The sequence below is a fragment of the Nestor notabilis genome, unplaced genomic scaffold (assembly GCF_000696875.1).
Source record: "Nestor notabilis isolate BGI_N333 unplaced genomic scaffold, ASM69687v1 scaffold34694, whole genome shotgun sequence".
In the NCBI taxonomy this organism is placed as follows: domain Eukaryota; kingdom Metazoa; phylum Chordata; class Aves; order Psittaciformes; family Psittacidae; genus Nestor; species Nestor notabilis.
The window spans coordinates 6,606-26,302 of NW_009927545.1; the positions used below are offsets into that span (position 1 = coordinate 6,606).

Below are 19,697 nucleotides of genomic sequence, written 5' to 3' on the forward strand. Positions count from 1 at the left end.
CCCTAGAGATTTTAATTTGCTCCAACAACTTATTTTTTTCCCAGCCTCTTTCCATGGGATGTTCAGTTTTTGCTCAGAAGCTCCTGAGTTTTAAATAAGTGTACATATCCATTTAGCAGTTAAAGAGAAGCAATACGGGATGTCACAGCCACAGGGATAAATATGAGTGTTTTCAGATTTGTAACCACCTCTGAAGCAGCATTCCTTTGTCTGAGCTTAAACAAACAGTCTAAATAAAATCACATAAATATAGAAGCCCTTAAGGAAGGTATTACATCGACTCACACTCTGTTGGTTTCTATCTGCAGACCTTCAAAATAAAAGAGCAAACAATTACATGGTTGCCTCACGGAAGATGCTCAGTGAAGTGGTATACACACCCCCTCTCCCTTCCTGCAGTTAGGCACTTTTGGAACCTCCACCATTTGTCTTCATACTTTCAGACAGAATAAAACAATTTTTAACTTTGATCAGTGGGTTAGAACAGAATTTTGGTTTCATCCTTCAGCAGGGCAGTAATTGCAGTGGAACTCCACGTACAGCTACATTTTGTGTTACTGAAATTTGGCCAGAGAACTGACAACACAGATAACTACCCTGCTGGCTCCAGCCTCCCTAGCTGAGTCTGTTCAGATAGGACTTACCCTAAACCAAAACAACAACAAAAAATTATGGGAATGTATTTTAATGTATTATGGAACAAATGGGTATCACAGTGAATACAGGCTAATTCACATTCTATAGGCACATTATAGCTATCCTACAGGTCAGCATTCCCCAAAATAAATTTTGCACAAATCCTTCTTTTCTGTAAGATCTCCATCCTGGAACCAAGAATGATGCATCATGAAAAGTCATGTTTCTTCCTTTGGGAGTCAGGACTTCCCACTAATGAATAAAATATTCTGCTTTAAAAAAATTCCCTGACCAATTTTCCTTATTCCCCTTTAACTTTTATGTGATGCAGTTGTTTGCCTCAAGGACAGTAAACTGACCCATTCAAGAAAGATGATACTCCCAAATGCCTGGATGAACATGGACTACCTTCCTTCTGGTACACCAACTTCAGTGTGCAGCATATTACTTCATATAGACTTGAGCAGCAGTCTTCAAGCACAGTAACAGAGCACTGGAACAGGCTTCATTTGCAGCATCATCTACAAAGCCACTCTTCAGGTTCTTATACAGGGCATTACAACCAGACATTTGCCTGCACCTCTTCAAAGAACAGTGGCACAGCATCATTCTTCTGACAATTACATGCAGCTGCATAATTGTATAAATAAGAAAAGGCTTAAAGGAAAGCAGTGCAAAACCTGATAGAATTTAGAGGTTGCCTTAAGGCTTTGAAATCTGAGAGAACAGTCATAAGTGCTTTCTTTCCAATACCAGAAGATAACGTGCAGACTGGAGTCTGTCCAAGTCTAGACATGTGAGGGAGTACAGGTAGACAGGACATTTTCTTTGGTGAAGGAAAATGTATTATCTACACTGTCAGGTCTCTGCTGATCTTACTTACAAGCTGAGCTGCTGGAAAATGAACATCAGTATTTCCAGGATCTCGTTTCCAGACTCCTCAGCTACTTCCTTTGAGCCTGTATTCTCCACATGGGGAAGGAGGATGGGCAGGCATTAAGAAAGGTCCAAACAAACTTTTCAAGTTATATGTAAGGAAGAAGTTCTTTACTGTGAGGGTGGTGAGGCACTGGAACAGGTTGCCCACAGAAGTGGTGAATGCTCCATCCCTGGCAGTGTTCAAGGCCGGGTTGGACTGAGCCTTGGGCAACATGGTCTAGTGCGAGGTGTCCCTACCCATGGCAGGGGGGTTGGAACTAGATGATCTTAAGGTCCTTTCCAACCCAAACCATTCTGTGATTCTATGAACAAGACTGAAATGCACTGAAGTCCAGTCTCATTCTGCCATATCACATCTTCTGTCCCCCAGTGACTTGCCTCCTCAGGCATCACCCTCACAGTGCTAGCTGGCTGGACTGCAGCAGTCAGAGAACTGCACCTTCACCTCAGATTTGTTGTATTCTTTGTAGAACATTTTAGTCTCTGTTGAAGAAGAGTGTCATATAAAAACTTCAGGGGATTATATATCATACCATAATCATTCTTCCTAGCCTTTGCTGCATCAAGCACAAAAAAGACAACAGAAAAAGCAAGTGGTTGTAGTGCTCTAGAAATAAACACATTTTATCTAGAACTCCCTTTGGCTTACCTAGAATCCACACAGTGACCTGAAATCTTCCATAATGAAGCTGTGATTACAAGGCCTTTGACAAAAGAACCTTTTCTGAGGAAGCACCTCTAAGATGACAGATGCATGTAAGAGTACTGAAACAGAGGGATCTACAGCAAAGTACCTTAATTCAGGATCATATGAAACAGCATTCTCAACAAATGAATGCTGCAAAACAGTCAGAAGAATAGGCTTTAATCCCATCCAGAGAGAAAACTAAGTAGCAGCAGGTAAAGCTAGGGAGACCATTTAAACTGCTATCCATGTGGTACCTGTTTTCCAGTATAAATTGTTTTGGTAAGTTGTAAGAATTTGCAATACAAAGCCTCAGCCTAGCAAGTTTCTTTTAATTTTTAAATGTACAGCATTTTAGTTCTACAAATGTAAAAAAAGAAAAAAAAACCCAAACCAAAACCAAAGAACCCCAAACCTTTACAATGTTTTTTTTTTTCTCCCACTTATAATGATCAAAACCAACCTGATTCAATAAAATTTGGTATGCAGTTAATGTGGCCCAACTGCTTTTGATAATGCAAATAAAATAGCAGAGACATTCAGCTTTGAGACACAGCATATGCAGTAACTGCCTTCTGTGACAGGCACCACCACACGCACTGCAGATGGGTGTTTACAAGTGCTGCTGTAGGTTACCAGTTAAGCACACACGGAACCTAGTGCACATCCAAATGAGACACTGTCACGTGTCAGTCTACGGTGCCAGTTTCTGTTGCTAGAGGGAAAGTTCTGTTTTGAAAGTACTACCCTCCAAAAATTACTAGGTGCAAGGCAAGGTTGTGACTCAAATTACAAGCAAACAAGGAAACTTAAAAGTAGAGACTTAAACTTTGAAATCATACCAACCTGTTGTGCCAGGTTTCTTGTCATAATCATAACTTTAGTTTAAGCTCCCATTAATATAGTTGCACTAACACACTGTGGCACAAGTAACAAAATGTACCCACATTACTTTTGAATTTCCTTGACCCTGCCAGGTTTTCACATCCTCCATGTTACTAAATAGTAGTTATTTATATGTAATTGACACCCATTGTACAGTTACTCCATAGCTTTACAATACTGCCCATACTATATCACAAGCATTACAAATCCTATAAAAAAGCAGCCCCTGTAGTGGCATACAAGAATAAATTAACCAAAAAAAAATTTAGTATTACCATTTATTGGTGACAAACACTACGTTTTACTTACATTCCATGGGGAGAAAAAATTCCAGCGTAAACAATGAACTGAAGCAGTACTTAACTTGCAAGGCTATCGTGCTTTACCTGGACCATATGCAAAAACTTTATTGCGCACAGTTCAGTGCGCAATAACACAACATCAAAAGCAACACAGTTTATATATAAACATAGGTAATTTTTTTCAGCCCTACATGGAGATGTAATTAAACAGTATAAAGCACTCAAGGAAAATCAATCTGCGGTTTTATATGCACTACACTGAGATCATATCCTGTAATGTAGTGAGCTGTGCGCCATCTATACACACAATCTTTAAAACATAGATCAGAGATCATTTAAAGTCACGTTGCATTCAAGTTCCCTAACCCCCCCGCCCCCGCTCAAGAAAACTAGAAATTAACCAAAAATGATCAAAGTTTAAAATTCCTAAAGTGTTTTAATTCATTCAACCGCTGGATAATTAAGCTAAATGCGAAAATCCTGGACTTTTTAAAATGGTGGGCACACAATTTGTTTCCAGTGAAACTTCGCTATTTCAATAAAAACAAAATAACCACATATATGGATATGATCTTCCCAAGTTAGTTCACAGATAACATGTCAGTCTCAGAAGACAAAGTTTCTAAACTGTGCTATTGTTCTAGATACAATTAAGAAACTTTTAAATGAAAAATTTATAGTGTCATTTCAATCAAAACAACATAATGAAACTAAAAATTTATCACTGAAGAAAAAGCAACGGTTATGATTTAGACACTACAGTAGGTTGTAAAGACTGTAGCACTCTAAAACAGTTAGGTTACATTAATAGGAAGCATTTGATTTTCTCTGGTGCTTTCAGGTTTGGGTCCAGTCAAAAGCCATTTTTAGGCAGTGCTGTCCAGTGTTTGTCCCAAAGTGTTTGAGTTAGCCGGTTTGAGAAGAGGGTCACTTTCCATTTCTTGTTTCACACATCTACAAATGAGAAAACACCTGTTACTTAGGAGATAAAACACTATTGCCATGAATAAGGTGCTTCTAAATCACATACAAAGAATCAGAGGGGCATCTAACAATTTGTTTCTACGTAACTTCCTTCCATTTTTAATCAATTAGCACCTTGTTAATTCCACCATTTTGACAGTTTATTATCTAAATGGGAGGTTAGCTTTTTCTTTCCCCATGGTCAAAGGGAGTAATTTGCAACCCCTCCATGTTTCTGCTGAAAGCAAGCTGTGAAACCAATAAGTTTGTTTGCATGTTGCATACAGATTTCTAGAAAGAGCAGCTGTATCATTTAAACACACTGAGGAGTCATACTATTTACAAATACACATAAATGAATAGTTGAAGAGAGGGATCACAGTCAGAACTGCTCTGTGTCACAGCCATCACATATTAACCACTTGCTCCTGCTTAGTAATTTGCATTTGACAGATGAAAATGACAAGCTTGATCATAAAACCTACCCTCTGATCCTTCTGAAGAAGGTAACAGCCTTTGGCATTTTAACTTTTCTGTCAAAGGAAAAAAACCCCTCACATTTTATTTGTTTCTAGAACACCACAAGGTTAGAGGCTTCCGTTAATGCAAGGGAAAGTCAATGGGTCACACTCACACAGACATTGGTCCATTTCCCGTTCTTGGCATCTCTGTGGTTTGTTGGTCCAACTCAGACAGCAATTTTAAAATATTCAGTGCAGCCTAAAGAAAAGAGAGAGCACTCAGCAACGCAACCTGAGCCCTTCCTGTTAACTCAGTGAAAGGACCAGGACTCACTTAAAGTAAATACTCTAATTTTGGCAATATATTTCCTAAGATGCGTAATTATGGTGGGCAAAAAGCAATCTTTCTATATTAAACAACCTAATGGTGCTGTGGCTAGGGCGTTCCTTTGTGTTTGTTTTAGCAACAGGAAAAATTAATTACTATTACTTATATAGAATTACTACTAACATCATAAATTAAGTACTATTAACATAAAGGAAAAAGACGCTAGCTTAGTAATAGCTCAAAAAATGTACAGAGCTTAAGATAAAGGACATTAAAATACATAAAACCAAAAAGTTCTTTGCAGAAGAAGAATACAAGTTACACAAGAATCAAAACTACAAAACTAATAGGGCACGTGTGACTGCGTAAAAGAGTCAATGTGACGTGGCTACTGCAAAAGTCAGTCACCTCCTTTGAGAACTGAAAAGTTTTGTCACCTTTATTCAGATCAATTTCAGGTTTCCCTTTTCAGAATACGCCTGATGCATTATGACATGGGCATTAGCAAAAGCTGAGTCTCTGAACAGAGGCAGTTCTCACACTTACAGGAGCTCTTTACAGTGGGATGTAGAGATGGGTGGGAAAATGCCAACATTAAGTGACAAAGATCAAAGAAATTTGTATAAACTATAGCCATCAGAAAACTGCTGCAATTTTTTTTTAGTATAAATTCGGCAAACCCAAGTTCTCCTAAGTGCATTTACATATTGGAAACTACTACTTTAGTCCACAGTCAGTACAGTCAGGGCACCACTGGATACCAAAAAGAAAAGAAACTCTGCTACTGTTAACAAAAGATGTTATTTATAAAGGGGGCTTAACAGATGTGGAGCGTCTCCTGCTATCTAATGGTGAACTGCATTTCTTCCATTTTGGATTCTGACAAAGTCTGGTAACATGAACCCAGGTGTTACAGTGCCCAGTGAAATATTATCCCATTTTGTTACAGAAAAGAATCTGATAAGCTCTTCCTTTTCATACCTTTTCTTTAACATGTGCTCATGCAAATAATATCAAGATAAAGCAAATGCATTTTTAATAGACAAAAATTGTGAGCATATGTTAAGCATTTTAAAGGTTATTTAGATTTGGTTCGGATACTGTTAATCAGTTGTCTCAGCAACCTGTGAAATATTAGACAAAAATTAGCCAGGGAATTGTACAGCATTTAATTCACTGCTGTGCAGCAGTAACAGGAAACCTTGGTCTATCCGCTGCATCCCTCAGTTCACACTGAAGGGCAAAGAAAAGCATTTCAGCAATATTCATCATACCATGTCGTGGCAAGATTCTACATCCTTTCCAATCCCATGGCTGATCAGTGGTGGCTGAGAGGAACAGTTTATAAGAGATACAAACTCGTTCTTGTTATTTTTTGGAAAGTCTTTATATTCAACCTGAAAAAAAGAGAAGGATTTAGCTCTTTTAAATGAACCATGTACAGGAAATATACCACGACTGCTACAGATTATTTACCCCCCCTATATGAAGCTGAACCTTACTTTTAATCATCCTGTCAGCCTAACTAATCATTTTGCCAGCCTAAACTTTTAAGTTTGTCTTCACCTGCAACGTTTTTTTAGTAATCATGAGAGCTTTGCAAGTCTTCTGATTACAAGTAGCTACTTAATAACGATTGTTCCTGGGACCTTTTCTCTTATTATAGCCACCTACATTTAAAGGTTTCCCTATTATACCTTTTAACCCACTGAGCTCATTTAACATATCTAACGTATTCATTCTTCCAAGACCTCAGAGTAGCACTGAATTCAGGCTAAGGATGCAGTACAGAAGCGCACATTTGAAAACTATGTAAGAAAGCTGTAAAATTCAGTACATTTCATAGGTAAAGTAAAACATCTACATGAATTCCAGCTTCACAGGCAGCCAGCAGAACTAAAAAGCTTTAGAACAAGCAACAGGTTGGACTAGTTTGGGTAGCTTTGGAAGAAATCTTGCAAAGCCAAACATTTACCTGGATTCCTTGAACATTGGAAAGATAGTCCAGCTGCTCAGAGGGCCGAGTAAGTGGTCCGTGGGGTACGTGGCCTGATGAGTTGTTGTTCTTTAGTATGGTCTCAGCGGTAGGAGAAGTGCCACCATACAACAGCTCTCTAGCAATCATGGCTGTTACTGTAGCCTTGGCAGGATTTGGGGCTGCCCTGTTGAACTCTTTGGTGTGGTGTCCTTGATTGGCTCCTACAGCTTGTGCGACCTCAGGGACCATGGGAAGAATTCCAGCAGGAAGCTGCTGATGGCTGAGATAAGGCATCCTAAACTCATCTTCTTTATTACCTGAGAAGAGAGAGACGCACACTAACCATTTCTGTGAGGCCTTATGCAGCCACACCAGGGGCATAGATAGGCATCAAAAGCCACTTCTGAAAAAAACAATGTTTCTCATTACTTTTGAAACACTAACAAACTTAGTGAGCTTGATCCGCCTTTGGTGTGTCAGAGATTCAGCATCAAGGCAGAGTTTGCTTACTGAATAAATAATTCAACTCCTGCTTCTGCCAAATATTCTTCTGAGCCAGAGGCGGATCTCACCTCCTCCTCTTACCTCCTTCCCCCCGTAGAAATTTCCCCCTCTCAACTCCTGCTGTTGGTTGAAGGAGCCTGGTCCCTGGATCAGAACCAAGCGCAGTTCTGAACATTAGTTCTTGTACACCTCTGCTCATTGCAGCGTGTTAAATGACACTATTGATGGGACTGAGAACCGTATCTTACACAAACACATGCCAACAGGGCTGTGCTTAAGCTAGTTTACTTACTAGTTGAAGTCTCTTCAGAGCCTGGCTCAAAGAAGGTTACTTTTCTTCCATCACCTGGTTTCTTCACTGGTGTCTTTAAAATAAAAAGAAAAAAGCCAAACACACAATATCCTTTTAAAACTTTATCCCTCCACCCCAGGTTTTAAAGTTTTCAAGACGCAGGTGATCTGACTAGTCAGAATTTTACTGAAAAATTTATTACTCAAAGCCCTCAATTATTACACAGCTACTAAGGAGAGACAAGTTCAGTGATTCTTACCGACTGAATGACAAAAACTATCTACAGAACAGTGAAGTGGTATTAAGAACACATAATGAGAACTAGATACCATAATAAAGCCAGCTAAACTAACATTAGTTATTGGAATTGCTGAGGACAACATAGTGGACACAAATGAGCATATACACAAAAAAGGATATAACTAAACCCAGACTTGCTATTTTAACTGCCCGGTAAGATCTGCTGAATCAACAGATTCACACAAGGTTCTTTCCCCCATAAGGGCCCACCAAAGGAAGAGATCTGTAACAAACTTCCAACTGCAATTGCTGCTGAGCCTATATAAAACCTATTGCTACCACGAAGTCCTATAACCTACATGTCTGCAGGTTTCTGAGACCAATACAACTATTACCTGAGGTTCTGAGCCATTCTATAAAGAAGAAATATGTTAATTTAGCCTTCTTTGGTTTACTTGCAAAATCAAACCCTTAATGTATCCAAAACACACTACTTTAGAGAACAGTCACCTCGATACAACTGCTTTCTGGCTAGGGGAGGAGGCATGAATTTACAACACTGTTGCTGCCTTGCTGTTGTTTCAACTTTTGCTGTAGTATTAAACAGCAGCTGATTCTTAAAGACTCTTACCTTCTCTTCTGTCTTTAATGCTGGCTTTGGAGGCTGAGGTTGTGGGATTTTGAAACCTAAAATTTCCAACATGTTTTCAGCTGCATTGCGTTTAGCAACTTTTTTGTTCGTGCCCATTCCTTCAGCTGTGTGTACTCCAACTTTCACCTAGGCAGAGGAAGAAAAACCAAATAGATTCTTAAACAGTAGTGTAAGGATTCACTTATTAGTGGTCTGTGTCTCAAGCACTCCATGAGTCACAAAATAGTTCAAGTTACCATTATCCTAAGCAAGTTGTCATTTATTATTAATGATCATTGGCCTCCACACACAAAACCCCAAACAGAAGTCACACAAACCACTGTATTTCATCATCTCACCTTGGCAACAGCTTAAAGGCTCAAAACTGGTAAGACAGCAGATATAAATTTTCCAAGCTGAAGTTAGAGGTTTAAAAGATTTACTAATGTAATGGAAAGAAATAAACTGTCTTGGCCAGGATAGGCGAGAGGTCCAGAGAATGCACTTAATTATTAGAGGCTAGTAGGTACTCAGTATTAAAACCACTGCTATGCTATTGGGACTTGCAGTACTATGTGCAGAAAGCACTGCACACACAGAACTCAGTGGAAGGAGGAAATGAGGGATACTCAGGTTCATGTTAATAAATAGTACATTACAAAATGTAAGAAGCTCAGTATCTCTTCACAGACTATTAATACTCCTGTTAATAAAAACATTAGGCAGTTACAACATAGACTTCTGGTGCCCTATGCCATTTTTTTCAAAACCGTGACTCAGATCATCTTTCTTGAACCTTTATCCTCCTTGAGTGTAGCCCACTAGATATTTTCTTAATGAATTTCACAGGAATTTGGCTCTAATCATGTTAACTTTGTATATCATTGTGACAACCTGATTACCATAAGCAAAAACCCAAGACATCACAGCCATGCAACTAGATTTCTCAAATCAACATACAAACCTGCATCACAAACTCTCTGCGCCTTGGAAGACCACGTTCTGTGATGAGCATGTACTCTGGTTCCTTCTCTTTCTTGGCCTGCTGTATCTGGGCAAGTCTGCTAATGGGATTCATTCCTTGACCATATTCTGGACTTGTTTGCAGCTATGTAGAACAATGTTTAGGAAATAAGCCAAAAATTCATGAATATTTGGTTTAATAGACAAAATGCAGCATACCACTAAATTCATTCATCTATAGAATATAAAACCCCTGCAGTAATAGTTGCTTAATGAAACACTGTCACAGCCAAAGAGAAACACTCAATTTATTTGGCTCTGCTGTCACAGCTGACCACATTTAACCTACCACTGGTAACAGTTTTACAAGTCCTAATCCTGCTATTTTAGGAGGGACAGGGTTATGGGAGAATTTGCACAGGCAATACCATGCAAAACCCGAAGCTGTAAAGTCTAAGGCTTGAAAGTCAGAGCTTGATTTTTTTGTGCCACTCATTCTTTTATAAGGTTTCTCTTTCACCCTCAATTTACTGATAACTGTTGTAAAGGTGGTGTCAGAACCCCATTTAGAGTGGGAGCAAAAGATCATTTCATTTGTAGTATCAGACTGCTGATTAACACTGAGCAGTTGAAGAGTGTTTATAATTAATTCAGAAATGCCTCTCATCTGCTGATTATTTATAACAGGCAAATTTCCAACCTGTTTATCTCTTACCTTCACTATTGATTTTGTTTTCTTTTTGATTCGTGGCTTCATTTTCTCAACCGTAGGAAGGGGTGGCAATTTTTTCAGTTCTTCTAAGACTGCTATGGCAGCATTTTTCTTCGAAATCTTCTTGCTCTTTCCTTCACCTTCTCCCATGAATTCTCCAACCGACACCTTGGTTACAAAGCTCTTCATATGGGGAGGACCACTTTCCTTGGTCACCTGTTTCAGAGGGAAAAACTGAGTGAAAGCGTGATAAACACTTATTAAAAATGGTAGGGTACATTGTTTATAGCAAACTTTTCTCAAGAACTACAGATAATGACATTTCAGATTCTCATACAATCCATGAAGTAGACATGTAAATCATACTCGTTCTAATAACATAATCCCACCCAAATAAACAGATTCTTAAAAAAGATCAGATGCAGCAAGCAGTAAACAGTATTTACATGTAAGTCATTAACCCATCTCATTTAATTTACTCCTTCAGTATTAAGATATGACTGTTCTATCTCATCAGCATGTACTTTCACACAGTTAACATCACCTCATTAAATACACCATCTTGTGGTAATAGAACATTACAGAGAATGCAATTCTTTAGGATCCAGCATTTTAGTTCAGAAACCAAACTCAGAAGACATCTAAGAGATAGATGCCTACTACAGATTTAGTCTTTTAAGCCCATTCATAACAACCCATCATACTTCAAAATAATCATAAAGTCAAAAAGCAAAAATCAATTAAGAAATCAATTAAAAATCTTCCACCCACAACTGGCTTTGTGTGACAGTATATTTTTACCAGTGATGCTCAATCTAATCTGCAATAATTGAAAGCTTCATGTAAAATTTCATAGAACGGTTTTAGAAGCAATTTAGTTACACACAATTACGTTTTCTTACTATAATAATTCAAATAGTTGACTTAAATGTTATTCTGCCAGCTCAGGAAAGCAGCATAATAAATTAATATTTTAGTGAAACAAAGATGCTCCTATGGAAGCTACTGATTTAAGATAACTAAAATGATCAGGGAGGGTCAAAGAGGCAGCAAGCAGCCAGGCCAAAGGGAAAGGAAAGATGCACATGAGGTCACCTCATGGCAAGAAAAGAAACCTATTTGTGAGATTCTGCATCTTGTGGGTAGTCCATATCAGTGCTTAATTAAGCAAATACTTCCATAAATGTCTTTTAGAGTGAGCTATCCTCATTTGCCTCAAGTCTGCACTTCAATGTTCTAATCATTAATGTTAGGTTCTGTTTTGTTTCCCCACTGTAATACTGATTTTTCAAAAAGCCTGGAAAAAAGATTGCACAGACAACCACAGCGTAGCTGTTCACTCATGGCATGGTTTTACGGCATGAATTTGTGAACAGGTGAGTTTTGCTTTTTTCTTCACTTTACCGTATAAACCCCAAGACAATCAGTGTGACTGTCAAAGGTAAAAGTGTATGCACAACTAACAAGACATGTTAAAAGTCAGTTGTTTGGGTTATCTAGAAGAGACTCAACTTAATGTGTACCCTTAATATTCTAACAAAAACAAATCTAGAGCTTGTAAAATAAACATACCTCAAAATTCACAGGCAAGTTCCTTTTAAGTGCAATCTCAAAAACTTGGCTTATTTCAGATTTATTGAGATTTTCATCATCTGGTTCTTTTCCGTTAACCTAAAAGAAGCATACTCTATTTAAAATAAAGATCCTATTAAATTGAATTTTATCCATCCAACCAGTTTACTGAGCTGTCAAAAATTTTAAGTAGTCTAACCTTTACTGCCATTTTACGTGAATGTGTAGAAATGCAGCACACATACTATGGAATTGAAACTTAGGAAGCTCATTTAAGGTGTATGTGTTAAAGCTAGCAAACCTTCATATTTTCATGTGCTCATTACAGGAAAGAACAAATGGCATAAGGGCCAATATAAAAATCTATTTATAGAAAAAACAAACTGAAGTGTTAAATTAACTGATTTCCAAATGGAAGTACCTTTATGAAATGCAATTTTTCATATACTGATTGGACATTTGTACCAAAAGCACTAAGACAGTATCAGATAAGAGAAAGGGCAGGAAAAACAAAGAATTCTGAGAATGGGACCAATGTGAACAAAGGATGGCTAATCAGATCCTGGCATAGTCCTGTCTTTAATATGCTCCCTTGCAAGTGCTTCATCTACAGACTTTTTCTCATCTGAAGAACATACTATCAGGAACTTGCCTTCATTCAAATGGCGTGTGTCTCTGAAACTTACACGTGCAAGGAGGACAGCAGTGCCAGCTGAAGCTGACCTACAGGCACTTCTGTGTATCTCCGGGTAAAATTTTGATTGTGATCCCAAAAATGTCTTCACTGATGTTGGGATCAACATGAACTAAGAGGCATGGTAACAGCAACAGAGAAATTTTAAGACTAAGTGTCCAGCAGTGATATTGGAAAGATTATAATAAAGATTAACAGCTACAACTTCACCAATTATATCATGCCACAACACTAGTTATGCAACCAGGTAACAAAAATGATTTAAATATTTTATTTCTAGCAGCAGAAATATGCCAGAGAGCTCTCATTGATTGAAACTAGTTTTGATGGTATCAAGGATCCCCAGTGTCTGCTACTAACAAGTTAGATTAAAACATGAAGGACTTTCTCTTTTTTCCACCACTTGAAGCAGCCTCTTCCCATCTCAGGAGGAAATACGAGTAAAATCAATCTGTGGTTTTCACTCCTCCCACTGTCCTATCAGATTTTACACAGTACTTATGGGTTGACCTTGTATTTCAGGTTCGAGTTGCAACCATTTTGGAAGAGCACATATAGCCCAACGTCCTTTTACAAAGATAACATCTAATACTTCTGATCCCACTATTACATCCAGTCTCCAACCTCTACGTGGAGGTGTACTTAGGACAATCTTCAGGTGTGTGAAAACTGAGACCACACGATGGCACCACTCTCATGGGAGCAAGGTAGGTGCACTATGACTGCATAAGAAATGAGGAGGCAAAACCTACACTAGAGGAACCCTAATACCTCAGCAGAAGGAATGCAGGTAAGAATTGGGAAAACCAAGACTGAATACAGGAGTCAAAAGTCTTGAGCATCATATTCTAAAACCTATTTCAAATGCAAGTGGTAAGTTCAAAAGGAATAGCATCACACACCTAGAAAAAAATATTTCAACTACTAAGGTCTTATTATGGTCTAGGAGTTGCAGCAAGTTTACCACTAGCATCTCTAGGAATAATCTGTCACTACCCTTACTGTCAAAGCATTAGCACAATCACTTAAATTACAAATACTTTTCCCCTCCTTCTAATTTCAGATATATCCTAGTTTTTCAAGTGCCATGTTTTTTCCTTGCAAAGGACTTCTTTTATGGGATTAAATCTTTCCCATTTAATATCTTTCAAAAGAATACTAATAAATAGTATGGAATGCTTTACTTTATTATGGTATGTATTCCTGGCATATTCCAATTCTGTTCACATGGTGTAAAACACTGTACTTTTCTTCAATACCTCTACCTAAAAAGAGTAAATTGATAGCAAAATAACAATAAACAGACCTTTGCTATTTTACCAATTATTTTGGTAGAGACCTCTACTTTGAAGGCCTCTACTTGAGTTCTGGATCAGTTTATTTTATAAATCAAAACTAACTATACACACATGCTCTCCCTCTTTGTCTTTCCCTGCACACCTCAAGGCAGATGACCTATAAAGTTTGCTTTCAAAGTAGTTTACTTGTATGCATAGACTAAACTCACTAAGGACTAAATCCTAAAACCAGAGATATAAGCATTTACCAGTCTCAGCTCTTATCAAATTGTTCAAATCCATCTCTAACAAGTAAAAATAAAAAAAGTCCCAAAGGAAACAAAGTGATAGATTCAAAAACTCCCAAACAAACTGCAGAAGTAACATACTCCTTCAAGAGGGATTTGCCCTTCTAGGAACACCTTCAACATGCACTTCCTCAAAGACTGCTTCTAAGCAAATTATGAAAACCAGTGGAGTTGCTGATTAGAACTACATTGATGTCAACAAAGCAGTCAGTGTGACTGCTTTCCTCCATGTTAAGGGTAAAAAGAGCAGCTGAAATTTACCAAATAAGTTGGCAAAAAGCATAGAAACAACTCTAGTTTTAGTATTTTCAGGCAAAAGTTAGGATTTTTGTCTAAGAATTGTGCTAGAAAGCATAGCTTTCTATGCTTTCTAAGTGTTAAAATCGATGCTTTATCATCTCTGTCTTTGAATATGCAAAGTAACCCTGTTCTACAACTTTGCCAGTGCATCTTAACTCCAACAGACAAACTGAGGTTGGAAGGGTCTTTTGGAGATCTCTTACAACAGCCTCCCTCTCAAAGCAGAGCAAACTTTTAAACTAAATTGGGTTTTTCAGGCAGGGCTTTGTCCAGTTGAGAGCTAATATTACTAATTTTTTTCCTGCCACTTGCTTCTAGATTTGCAGTCTGAGGAAGCGTGGGAAAAGGTCACATTATCATAAAGTCTAATCATGTTATTCAGTGATTTCTTCTTAGAATCATAAAATCATTTAGGTTGGAAAAGACCTTTAAGATCATTGAGACCAACCATTATTAAGCACTGAGTCGCTCCTATTTTAAAACTACAAGAGTAAAATCCTGTAAATACAAAAATTTGTAAAATAAGAATAAAAGAAATAAACAGAACAAAATTACTGCCCTAAATACAAGAGTTCAAGTTTAAGCATCTTCTGTTCACACACACACAAATTGGATACAGAAAAATAAGTAGATTTAAAAGGAAAATTACTAGCAACATCAAATGACAGGTAGGAAGCATCAAGAATTATGTCTGCTTCTGAAATACTAATCTGCCTCCCCTGTACACACTCCTTATAATAGCATCTCATATGATCTGACACTACTGTATTCTTCAAGGACCTTGCCTCACTGAATGCAAGAATGAACCATGCTTGCTCTGTGGTAGACTCTTCCTTATATTATCTTCATCTTTTCTAGTGCAAAATGCTGTTACGAAATCAGCAATTCCCTCAGACATTTCTAAAACTACAATATTTGAAAGCCATTTAAGACCTGATCTATCCCAGTACAGACTGTACCCTCTGTTCAAAGGGCTGTTCTCCTTAAGCATAGCTGCAGTTCTTACTGTTCTTTTTGTAGGTAAGTCAAACAAATAGAAAAGTAACATGACAAATGCATGTTTCTCATGAAAGTAAGTGAATTCCCTGCATACGTATAGCAGTGTCAAGACAGCATTCAGTTCCCAGTGAGCTTGCAATTGGTTTCTTCATAAAGTAATTCTCCCTTCTTGCAATCTCCTGCATCATTTGCAGTAGTATTTCCCTTATGATGTTCTTACAAAAACGAGAGACTCTACAGGTTTTCTTCCTTTTCCTACTGCTTTACACCCCTTACACTGAAGGAGACATCCTACAGAAAAGGATACGTGGTCATATAAAGACAATTGCAGTGTTTGTTCTGAAGACCTCACATTACTCAACTTTAAACACAACTCTACAACTATTCAGAAAGTCATTTGTACAGAAGCATTTCTAAAAAAGTGAACAGAAGAGAATTCAGTCACATGTGATCCTATTATGTTCCTCACAATTGGACTCCTTGGCTCCAGTACATGGAACTTTGCTACCTGAAGGGAAAAAATGGCTGATAATGGTATGTTATCTTTTACAAGGGTGAATGCAAAAAGATGATGTTGTGCATCACTGGCACAGAATGATAATATTCAAGAATTTGGGGGTCCCCCTCAGGCTTGACCTCTCCTGAATGAAGGCTTCCAGCTTGTCTTTGACCACACTCCACCTAACACCAATTTTAGATCTCACTGCAGAACTCATCTCCACTCTTTCAGCTTTTATTCCCTGCATCATTCTCTTCTCCCAGTAGCATTTGTAATCCCTTGGCTCTTGGTACCCTCCATCGTTCTATAATCCATATTCCTCCAGGAGAGCTTTCTGTTACCCAAAGCAATACCACCAATGCCTCCTAAGCCTCTTCCCTGAACCATCAGATGCAGTGTTTTGGCTTAATTATCTGAGCAATACTCCCTCCCACAAACACATTTGGAAGTTCTAAACTCAGTCCCTTGGCTTTACAACCTATTTCTTTAATCCTTTTGCTCTGCCATTCCTGGTAGTTCCCACCTATCTTTTGTTCCCAGTCTGAGATCCCTTGTTGCCTTCTTGCCTAATTCTTCATGTTCTTTCTTTCTCAGCACACAGCCACACTCTATATCCATGCAAGTTCTCATGATTGTAAGTTACCAGTCTGACCTCCACTTCCTCCTCACCTCTCTGGCAGTGTCCTAGTCTCTCTTGCTTCTAGGTTCGTATTGCATGTCCCCCACCTCCTCAACACAGTCTAGATGCCAGCATGGAGTACATCAATGGGTCTCTTGCTTTTAGCTCTAACATCAAGCCCTCATAAATCAGGTATAATGGGCCCATAAGTGAAAGAATAAATACACTTTTTGTAGTAGTCTCTGTCCAAAGCAGTCAGCCAACACCTAGAGAAAGGGTGCGCACAGTCAGCCAGCCCCAGAAGCTGTAACTCGTGTGTGTACAATGAGACCTTCTGCCTAAAGCAACCTAACAAAAAAGCATGAAAAAACTCCCTGTGACAGGGTCTTGGAATGGAAAGTGCTTGACAGCCACAAATATACTGAGGGACAAAAATTTGCTGCTTATATTCATATTAAAATGTGTGAACAAATTTACTGCTTCCAGTTTCTAGAAATTCCCTCTCTTCTAGAACTTCCATGGTTCTTTCAAAAAAATCATGTAGGAATTTTGCCCAGGAAGCAAACCCATGTGTGACTTCTAGGTTGCCCATACTAGAATGCAAGCACCCCATTTACACACTTCTTCAGAAGGTTGTGATCTGTACCTGATAAGAAATTAGTTCCTATCTATGCTTCCAGTGCTCATATCTGACAGAGGTCTATAGCATTGCTGCAGAAAAATATGACAGCAAAAGAATTAACATAAATTCATTTAGAAAAACTCTAGTTTCATAGAAATTTACGTTTTTAAATCAAACTGTTTCTATTGTCACAAGTAGGTCAACATTACTACAAAGAACTAAATTTCACAACTGTCATTTTCCTCTTAATAAGGAAAAAAAATAATCTACAACAGTATCTCAGTTTATCTGAGTAGTTTATGCTTATAACTCTAAGATGAATTCCCACCTCTGGTTTCTCAGGCAAGGGCTCATTCTGCAGAACTTTCAGTGCTTTAGCAGCTGCATCATGTTTAGCAGCTTGTCTTGTTCTTCCTTTCCCGTGAAACTGCTGCCCTCCGATTGAAAGCTCAACTTGATAAAGTAAGGGCCCAACAGGAAATGGGTAAAAGTACCTGCAAAGAGAGGGATTTAAATAAGCAAATAGTTTGGCCTACAAACTAAACGGAAACATATGTGGATGAATCTCTCAGATATTAGTAACCATGACTCAGCACTGAAGCCCAAGTATTAAAAAGCCAAATTTTGACTTAAAGTCTATATAAACTTTAGGGAGAGGTTTCTGAAACAGAATATCAACATTTCTTGTTTTACAATTGTTTAACCAACTAGAACAGAGAAAGACAATGTAACCACACTTTTATAGACTTGGCAGGCCAGGAAGTTTTGAATTCTCAGTTCCTATGTCCATATAAAATTCTTTAAACTGAAGCTTTCATTTAAATAGCTTTAGAAATAGCATCAAACTGATTCCTTCACTTTTGCTTTTACACAGAAAGGAAACACAAGAAATAGTTAGCTAATATTTGGCTATTCATTTCATGTAGCTGGCTATATCTGAATGCCCTCAAAAAAGCTTCATCCTTTGGCTCAGTTCCCTTTTTCCTCCTCTTGCCCTACCCCCAAAGAAAAGAAAACAACTTAAATAAGACAAATTACAGATATTAATGGGGTGTACTTATCAGAACCTTTGGCCTCATAAGATGGCTGTGTTTCAAGCTGCACATCCCCTTAAGGGCCATTCTATTTTTAGCCACTTTTGAGAAGATAGCATCAAAGCACTCAGATGATGAGAGTGGAAATGAGGCTGCAAACACAAAAACTTAAGCAATACATACCGTGGAGGATAAGTACCACCTCTCATGGTATAGTTGTAAGTGGATCTCATCCCCGTGTAAGGATCGATGGGTTTGTACATAGGTTTCTTTCCCAGTTTCATGCAAAGTGCATTTAACTCCACTGTGGGGGTTACACTGTCTAAATAAAAAGGAATACAGAGTTGTCCAGCTGTCACAGGAACTGAAACAATCTAAACTCTAATGCTGTATCAAAGCAGGAAAAAATGAGCCCAAGTTTTGCCGCATGCAGTATCTTAAATTAATGAATTCTGAATAGAAATGCTAATGAACACAAAGAAAAAAGTCTATTTGATGCATATTAAATTAGCAGCCTGGTATTAGTTGTGATAAATCCTGATACAGAAAAGTGAATTTGCTGGAGGCTTTTTTTATTTGTTTGGCTTTAAAGTTGTGAAGCTACAAATTAATTTATTTTTACAGGGTATCTAACAATGTGATCTGCAGAACAAAAACTTCTTTCCCCCAAATTACATTGAAATTAAATTAACAGACATGCTACATACCTTCTGTGTCTGTCGTTTAGTGAGAATGATCAAATGTTTCTCTTTGTACTTTATCACCTAAGAAGGGGGTTTATGATTCTTCACTTTCAAATTGCAACTGGCCTATTCAAAAGGAAGGTATATTGCACCGAGGCTATAAACATTTCTCTCAATGCAGATATCATGTGGATGAAGAATTGGCTCCCTGGCTGTTCTCATTTGAGAAAGAACAGTCATGTAAATGGTCATTTCTTTCTATCACAGGCCTCACTGGATCAAAAATCCATGTGACCTCAAGTATAACAGCGCTTTGTTGTAGGGCAATTGCCAAAAAAAGAAAATGAAATTATGCGACAGATTCACACACAAAACAATTAATTGCTAGCTTCTAATATTTTCACTGTCGACCGTACAAAGTGTTTCTAAAGAAAGAATTTAGGTAATATCAGAACACAACTGGCACAAAAGATTAAAGGTTTGAATCTTTGCTGAACATGCTAATGCTACCCCAATAGCTTTGAATTCAAGTTACTAAGAGTAGAATCATAGAACAGTTTGGGTTGGAAAG

The 19,697-nt window shown here is 38.0% G+C and overlaps 1 protein-coding gene across 4 annotated transcripts; it reads right to left on the reverse strand.

The window, feature by feature from the left end:
- Window positions 1-3,409: 3,409 nt before the first annotated feature.
- STAU1 (staufen double-stranded RNA binding protein 1) lies at window positions 3,410-18,761 on the reverse strand. 4 transcript variants are annotated; one of them, XM_010014098.1, is made up of 12 exons: window positions 18,627-18,761; window positions 17,738-17,903; window positions 12,092-12,190; window positions 10,523-10,753; window positions 9,809-9,952; window positions 8,845-8,991; window positions 7,974-8,046; window positions 7,175-7,494; window positions 6,474-6,596; window positions 5,045-5,130; window positions 4,896-4,943; window positions 3,410-4,401 (listed from the first exon to the last, which is right to left on the reverse strand). In XM_010014098.1, exons 1-12 carry the CDS (start codon window positions 18,725-18,727, stop codon window positions 4,314-4,316), a joined length of 1,626 nt encoding a protein of 541 aa, XP_010012400.1. In that variant the 5' UTR covers window positions 18,728-18,761; the 3' UTR covers window positions 3,410-4,313. The 4 variants fall into 4 exon arrangements, with proteins under 4 accessions (XP_010012400.1, XP_010012401.1, XP_010012404.1 ...); XM_010014099.1 differs by having other exon boundaries at window positions 10,523-10,735; window positions 18,627-18,760; XM_010014102.1 differs by lacking the exon at window positions 4,896-4,943 and having other exon boundaries at window positions 10,523-10,735; window positions 18,627-18,760.
- Window positions 18,762-19,697: the final 936 nt, after the last annotated feature.